The sequence below is a fragment of the Panthera tigris genome, chromosome B3 (assembly GCF_018350195.1).
Source record: "Panthera tigris isolate Pti1 chromosome B3, P.tigris_Pti1_mat1.1, whole genome shotgun sequence".
NCBI classification, from domain to species: Eukaryota; Metazoa; Chordata; class Mammalia; order Carnivora; family Felidae; genus Panthera; species Panthera tigris.
This window is the reverse complement of record NC_056665.1, coordinates 58,133,283-58,141,842: the sequence shown is the minus strand read 5'-3', so window position 1 is coordinate 58,141,842 and position 8,560 is coordinate 58,133,283. Positions and strand designations below refer to the sequence as shown.

Below are 8,560 nucleotides of genomic sequence, written 5' to 3'. Positions count from 1 at the left end.
CCCGGCCGGGAGCAACCTGGGGCATCAACGCCGAGCCTCAGCTCTCTGGGCGGCAAGTAAGGACCACGCCGGACGGCAGGGGGCGCCAGCTCCCGCGTTCGGCTGCTGCGCGTCCTCCAGCTGGCTGTCCTGCAGGGGGCGCCCGGAAGCCGGGCGCCGGGAGGGGAAAGCGAGTCAGGCTCCGCACGCCCCCCGCCAGGCCCGCGTGACCTGAGCGCCCTGGCCCGGCCCATCATTTGCGGTCCGTATATAAAGTGAGGACGCAGAGGGCTAGTTCGGTTCGGGGCGTTTTCCTCGTCCGCGCGCCGCTCTGCCCCGCCTCCCAGGTGAGCTGCCTCAGGCTGCCTTGGGGAGTACGTTGGCCGGTTGGAGCCCGCCAGATTGGGTCCTTAGTGGCTGAAGTTTTCAGCAGCATCTTGGATTTTTTTTTAATTCTAGATTTGGCATTCAACACTGAAGTCATCATGAACCTCTTCCAACTCCTGAGGAAAAAGAAGGAAGTAAGTTTTAAAGCAATTGAAATTCTTGACTTAAAATATTAATTTTTAAAGATGAAAAGATGGTGCAAATTTTGAAGAAAGTATGTAAGATGATCTATAGTTATTCTGTTATATGTCACATGTTTCACATTGAAACATGGGAATATTCACCCTCAAACCTGTTCTCTGTTAGCTTATTCCTTTGGTGCTGATGATGACCACAGCAGCGGGTGGAGCTTCGGCTTTTGCAGTATATTCCCTTCAAAAGACTGATGTGATGTAAGTAGTCATCATTTATACAAACGTTTTTAGCAGTGCTAGATTGACCTTCCGCATATGAAATGCATGCTGTCAGTTTCCTAGTTTTACCCCCAGGATAAGAATGTCAAATTGTCAACTTGAAATTGGGACTGGAAAGCAGCCTGATATCGGAAGACCCTTGAATTATGATATTAATAGGATAAGTTTGTTCCTTGTATCTAAGTATCCTTTCATCCACTGACCCTCCTCTTCTTCAGCAAGGTTTGATTTTTTTTTTTTTAACTTAAGTTTTGAAATTTAAAGTTCTTAAATGGCCTTTACAGATTCATTTGTCTATAGTGAACCTAACCTCAGCTCTGGATATAGGCAGGTAAAATGCCATGTATCCTGGAATATGAGGAAGAAAGAAACTTGAAACTGATCTTGGCCCAGTGCAGGGCTGGAGAGGGTGGTAATGCCAGGCTCTGGCCCAGGGGCCTTGCACCTCGGAGTTCACCATCTACAGAGTTCAAGCCCGGCCCCTCTGCCTGTCCCAGAAACCAGGGCAAGAACGTTTTTGCTTGCATTTATCCTGGCATTTCCACCCCCATTGCTGTTCAGCTTATGGGAACATTCTCCAGTTCAGCCCAATAAAAGGAATACAGACCTTTCACCCTGCAGAGGAATCGATCCTTAATGTTTGAGCCAAATTGTGAAGTTCCCTTAAGTAACCTTCCATTAATTTCAGTGAACTAACAGATATATGCCTGTTTGTCAGTCTAGGTCTGTCCTGTGATGTCCCAGCATGTTTATAGACCCACTGTCAGAGTTGGTTTAAATTTACTTACTTTGATGTTTAATCAGCTTTCTTTTACTTTTTAGCATTGATCGGAAAAAAAATCCAGAACCTTGGGAAACTGTGGATCCTAATGTACCTAGCAAGGTATTGCTAAATTAAAAAGTGGTTTACATTTACCCCAAGCTTTAGCACCCTGTCAGCAAAATGGATTTAATACCTTTCCCTTTTGGGGCACCTGGGTGGTTCAGTTAGTAAAGCAGCTGACTCTTGATTTTGGCTCAGGTCATGATCTCGTGGTTGGTGAGCTCAAGCCCCTCGTTGGGCTCTATGCTGACAGCGTGGAGCCTGCTTTGGATTCTCTCTCTGCCCCTCCCACACTCATTTTCTCCCTCTCTAAATAAATAAATAACTTTAAAAAATACCTTTCACTTTCAGGGTGCCTTTGAGTGTAGTGGTAAAGGGAGTGCCATGGAATTCTGGAGATCTAGTTCAAATCCTTGTTCCATTATTCACAGGTGATTTTGGACAACCTGGCCTTTCTGAGGCTCTCAGAATCTCTAAACTGGGCTCAATAATAGGATTCTACCTCGGAGTTAAGAGGATTAAAGAATGTAAAATACATAACGCCCTTTAGCATAGTGCCTAGCCCATAGTCCGTACTTAAATATTAACTTTCATCATTATTGTAATATATTATCTCATTGTATCCATTGCTTATCTAAGGTTAATACAAGGTCTATTGTGATAAATAACAGGGGCTCCTGAAAACAGGAGTGGCGTTCTCTTTATGCAAAATCACCTAATAGTCGCTCATTCTTTTAAGACTATAGCAAAGACTTTTTTATATTTCTGAGTCTGTTGGAATCAACACTACTTAGATCTGTCAGGAAAGCTTTTTTTAAACAAAACTTTCAAATAGTTGAGTTTGACCTAGTGAGGGACATTTAGAATCTTTAAAACTACCTGCATCTCTAAGCAAAATAAGTCAGGGAAAGACAAGTACCATATGATTTCATTCATATGTGGAATTAAGAAACAAAACAAATGAGCAAAGGAAAAATGAGAGAGAGACACCAAGAAACAGATTCTTAACTATAGAGAACAAACTGATGGTTGCCAGAGGGTGGCGGGTGGGAGGATGGGCGAAGGAGGTGATAGGGATTACGAGCACACTTATCATGATGAGCACTGAGTAATGTACAGAAACGTTGAATCACTATATTGTACAACTGAAACTAATATAACACTGTAGGTTAACTATAACTGAAATTAAAATTAAAATTTTTTAAATTTTTATTTATTTTTGAGAGTGGGAGAAGGGCAGAGAGAGAGGGAGACCGAGGATCCAAAGCGGGCTCTGCACTGACAGCAGAGAGCCCCTGATACAGGGCTCCAGTTCACGAACTGTGAGATCATGACCTGAGCCGAAGTTGGTTGCTCAACGAACTGAGCAACCCAGGCGCCCTCCAAAAAATTTTTGAAACAACAAAAAAAACCTATCTACATCTTCTGTGTCCTGGGGTATGATATGTATGGGGTATGTCCTATGTCCTGTAACTGTGACGATAAATGAGAACCTCTGAATTTGAGTTTTTGGGAAGTCAAGGACTATCCACAGCTCTGTCCCTTTTCCCTTACTGCATAACTTAGATCATGTGTACCTTTGTTGAGTAATTACAATGAGGAAGTTTGGTTAAGAGCCTACTGTGTGCCAAGCCCTGTGCTAGAGCATTTTACATCCACTCACCGGGAGCAGACACACTTTTTGAACTTATAGTTCACCTAAAGCCATAGGAAGCTTAGAAATCTAGAACCTGTTATGTGAAAGTGGGCAAATGTATATGACCTTTCTTGATGATCCTATAACACTCAGGAACCCAAAGGCTTTTTAGAGCTCGTATTACTGGTTTGTGCATGTTCTTAGAGATGGGAAGAAATGGTTCTTTGACTACAAATATTATGGTGATGCTCTTTCCAAAAGGGAGTGTGGACAAACCCTAAAAAGGGACAAGAGGATGAAGGACAGATCCTGAAAAACATTTGTATTTTCCTTCTTTTTTTTCAAGCTTATAACAATCAACCAACAATGGAAGCCCATTGAAGAGTTGCAGAAGGTCCGAAGGGCCACCAAATGACCAGCTCTTGCTTCTTTCTTCCAAAGAGTACTCTATGAATCTAGTGGAAACATTTCTGCACAAACTAGATTATGGATACCAGTGTGCGGAAATGCTTCTGCTACATTTTTAGGGCTTGACTGCATTTTTGGACTCTGGATAGGAATTATAAAGGTAGTGCAGCAATAACCACGTAGTTCAAAAATAAGTTTGTGTTTATTTTCTTGTTGTGAATTTAATGTTGTGTATTGAAATTTTTATGTTTATGATGCCTGAATATTTTCCTAAAGTGTATAAAGATTTGTAAACTAGATTGTCTATAATAAAATACTATTTGTGCAAGGTTTCTTAAAGATACATATTTAAATAGAGGAGAAAGTCTTTTTATGGAAGAAAAACATATTTTGAAGCATGGAGCTTCATTTTCTAAAACAACATACAGTGCAAATTTGTGTGTAAACTTTTCTTCCAAGTTTATGCATTCACCAGAAATTTATTGAGCCCCTGCTGTTAGCTATGCCCTGTTCTTGTGCAGGTGAGATAAAGCAGTGAATAAAACCAAACTTTGGAAGGAGATGAATAAAAGATGGTAAGCACAATGAGGAAAATGAAGAAGATATGGGGGATGAGACTTGCATGACAATTGGGCTTGGAAGGAAGTGCTGGGATTACAACGTAGGAAGGTGGGGCACACCGAAACCGGCCTTGCAGATGCCAAGGATAACACGGTTCTCCCGTGAGGGTGGGGGAGGCGAGAATGGAGAGCTTTGCCCATGCACGATAGAGTCCAGGGCCACTCTTGACTCTGGCCAATGGTGACTTGGAGACTAAAGGTGCAACCAAACCCACATGTTCCTGGGCTCCCCGTTGACTTTTCTTAAAAATAGAACCAAGTATGGGGCGCCTGGGTGGCTCAGTTGGTTAAGTGTCTCACTCTCGGTTTCAGCTCAGGTCATGATCTCACAGGTAGTCAGTTCAAACCCCAAGTTGGGCTCTTGCACTGATAGCATGGAGCCTTCTTGGGATTCTCACTCTGCCCCTTGCCTGCTTGTTCTCTCTCTCTCAAAATAAATAAACTCAAAAGTGGGACCAAGTAGGGATTGCTTTTCATTAAGTTATTTTTTTAAAAAGGAGGCATAATTTATTAAAAAAAGGAGCTATGAACACACCATAGTATTCATCCATGTAAAGTGCACACTTCATTGGTTTTTAGTGTATTCACACAAAATTTTACAACCACCTCCACCATCTGACTCCAGGATATTTTCATCACCCTAAAGAGAACCCTCTGCCCATTAGCAGTCATTCCCTATTCCTGACCCCTCTGCTCCCTGCCCCAGGCAAACACTGATAAACTTAATCTTTATGGATTTGCCCATGCTGGACATTTCACATAAATGAAATCATACATTATGTAGCCTTTGTCTCTAGCTCTTTTAACTTAGCATAATGTTTTCAAGATTCATCCCTGTTGTGCCATGTGTGAGTATTTTATTCCTTTTTATGACTAATTTTCCGTTGTATGGATGTACCATATTTTGTTTATCCATCAGTTGATGTGGATTGTTTGCACTTTTTGGTTGTTACATCAGTAATAGTGCTGTGAACAGCCACGTCCAAGTTTTTGTGTAGCCATACATTTTCAGTTCTCTTGGGTGTTCATCACCTCTTTTAAATAAAGATGATGCATGCTTTTAAAATTTTCCATCTGAGGGGCTCCTGGGTAGCTCAGTCAGTTAAACATCGAACTTTGGCTCAGGTCATGATCTCACGGTTCGTGGGTTTGAGCCCGGCGTTGGGCCCTGTGCTGATGGCTCAGAGCCTGGAGCCTGCTTCAGATTCTGTGTCTCCCTCTCTCTGCCCCTCCCCTGCTCCTGCTCTGTCTCCTTCTGTCTCTCAAAAATAAAGAAAAGTTAAAAAAATATTTTTTTAATAAAAAATTCCATCTGAGGAGCACCTGGGTGGCTTGGTCAGTTGAGCGTCCAACCCTTGACTTCAGCTTAGGTCATGATCCTGTCATGGGATTGAGGCCCATATCAAGCTCCACGCTGACCATGGACCTGGCTTGAGATTCTCTGTCCCTCTGCTCCTCTTCATCCCTCGCAGCTCTTTCTCTCTCTCTCAAAAAAAAATAATAATAATTTTAAAAATTGTTTTAGTTTCCATCTGAATATAATAGAAATTTGAGAGAAGGGCTAAATTCCTATCACCTTCCCGGCAATAAAAAATAACTAGCTCTTGCTAGAGACTTGGCGATTCTGAAAGGATTAAAACAAGACTACTTCCGCCAACCTTTGTGATTCCTTATCACCTCATTTTCCCAGATGAAAATCTCCAGTGGTTGATCTCATGGTATTACCTGTACCAATTAGGAAGCAAAATTTTATTTGCTTAAGTTTTTAAAGTGCACTATGGTACCCTTTAGGCAAATAAAAATGAACAACTTTGTGAAGTTTGGCCAACTAGGAGAACAAACTGCAGAGTGTTTTGTGAGGGGTAACCTTTCAACTTTAAAACACAAACCTGATTGAAATGCAGTAGCTTTAAGGGATGGGCATGACAATGGAGGGTGGCAGGTTTGGGAGGAAGAAACCCCAAGAGCAATATTGATAATTAAATTTCAACACTGACTGATTTTATTTTTGCTTGTGTTCTTAGCATTTGCCCCAAATGTTTTATTTTGAAATTTTCAAATATGTGGAAAAGGTGGAAAATCAGTACAAGGAATACTCACAACTTTTAATCAAACATTTTGCCACATTCGCTGTATCTCTCCGTATATTATTATGCTCTTTTAAAATGAACTCTTTGAAGGAGTGCCTGGGTGGTTCAGGCAGTTAAGCGTCCAACTCTTGATTTTGGCTCAGGTCATGATCTCATAGTTCATGAGATTGAGCCCCACACTGGGACAGTGTAGGGCCTGCTTGAGATTCTCTCTTCTCTCTTTCCCTCTCTCTGCCTCTTACCTGCTGTGATCTCTCTCTCAAAATAAATAAATAGAAATTTAAATATATAAATAAATAAAATGAACTCTTTGAAAATGAGTATACACCTCATAAAGCTTCTTATACCTAATACATTATACATTATAGTATATATATATGTATATGTATATATATAGATACATTATACATTATAGCTAACTGTAATACCATTATCATTCCTAAGAAGATTCACACTAATTCAATTGTATCACCCAACATACAATCCATTTCCATTTTCTCTAACTGTAATGTCCTTTATAGCTGTATTTTTTTTTTTGAGAAATGAAAACATTTTATTTCTGTCTTTTTTTTCTATAATTTATTTATTTTTTATAATTTACATCCAAGTTAGTTAGCACATGGTGCAACAATGATTTCAGGAATAGATTCCTTAAGCCCCTTACCCATTAAACCCACACCATCACCCCCTACCCCCTATCCCACAACTTCTCCAGTAACCCTCTGTTTGTTCTCTATATTTAAGAGTCTCTTATGTTTTGTCCCCTCCCTGTTTTTATATTATTTTTGCTTCCCTTCCCTTATGTTTATCTGTTTTGGATCTTAAAGTCCTCATATGAGTAAATTCATATGATATTTGTCTTTCTCTGACTAATTCCACTTAGCATAATACCCTCTAGTTCTATCCACGTAGTTGCAAGGGCAAGATCTCATAATATTCCATTGTATATATGTACCACATCTTCTTTATCCATTCATCCATCAATGGACATTTGTGCTCTTTCCATACTTTGGCTATTGTTGATAGTGCTGCTGTAAACATTGGGATGCACGTGTCCTTTTGAAACAGCATATCTGTATCCCTTGGGTAAATACCTAGTAGTGCAATTGCTGGGTCGTAGGCTAGTTCTATTTTTAACCTTTTGAGGAACCTCCATACTGTTTTCCAGAGTGGCTGCACCAGTTTGCATTCCCACCAGCAGTGCAAAAGTGTTCCTCTTTGTCCACATCCTCACCAACATGTGTTGTTGCCTGAGTTGTTAATGTTAGCCATTTTGACGGCTGTGAGGTGGTATCTCATTGTGGTTTTGATTTGTATTTCCCCAGTGATGAGTGATGTTGAGCATTTTTTCATGTGTCTGTTTGCTATCTGGATGTCTTCTTTGGAGAAGTGTCTATTCATGTCTTCTGCCCATTTCTTCACTGGATGATTTGTTTTTTGGGTGTTGAGTTTGATAAGATCTTTATAGATTTTGGATACTAACCCTTTATCTGACATGTCGTTTGCAAATATCTTCTCCCATTCCATCAGTTGCCTTTTAGTTTTGCTGATTGTTTCCTTCACGTGGAGAAGCCTTTTATTTTGATGAGGTCCCAAGAGGTTTGTTTCCCTTCTGGAGACGTATTGAGGAAGAAGTTGCCGTGGCCAAGGTCAAAGAGGTTTTTGCCTGCTTTCTCCTCGAGGATTTTGATGGCTTCCTGTCTTACATTTAGGTCTTTCATCCATTTTGAGTTTATTTTTGTGTATGGTGTAAGAAAGTGGTCCAGGTTCATTTTTCTGCATGTCACTGTCCAGTTTTCCCAGCACCACTTGCTGAAGAGACTGTCTTTATTCCATTGGATATTCTTTCCTGCTTTGTCAAAGATAGTTGGCCATACATTTGTGGGTCCATTTCTGGGTTCTCTATTCTGTTCCATTGATCTGAGTGCCTGTTTTTGTGCCAGATAACTGTATTTTTATGTCTGGAATCCAATTCAAGATTCGCTTGTTGCATATGATTGTTAGGTCGTTTGTACTGAGTATTTGACAAATATGCGGTCATCAAAATGACTCCATAGGAGCATTGTAGAACTGTTATCTCTATAGAGTTTGATCTGGATAAAATACTCCTGGATGTGGACTTCGAATTTTCAAAATTTGAGATATAATAATGTTTTCATGTAATTTAAAGAAATTTAAGAAATTGCACATGATTGAGCATCCAC

At 40.5% G+C, this 8,560-nt stretch overlaps 1 protein-coding gene across 1 annotated transcript; it reads left to right on the top strand.

Annotated features, from left to right (window-relative positions):
* Positions 1 to 217: 217 nt before the first annotated feature.
* On the top strand, positions 218 to 3,974 carry CB3H15orf48 (chromosome B3 C15orf48 homolog). The gene is made up of 5 exons (XM_007081766.3): positions 218 to 326; positions 439 to 500; positions 673 to 758; positions 1,602 to 1,662; positions 3,585 to 3,974. Exons 2-5 carry the CDS (start codon positions 465 to 467, stop codon positions 3,651 to 3,653), a joined length of 252 nt encoding a protein of 83 aa, XP_007081828.1. The 5' UTR covers positions 218 to 326; positions 439 to 464; the 3' UTR covers positions 3,654 to 3,974.
* Positions 3,975 to 8,560: the final 4,586 nt, after the last annotated feature.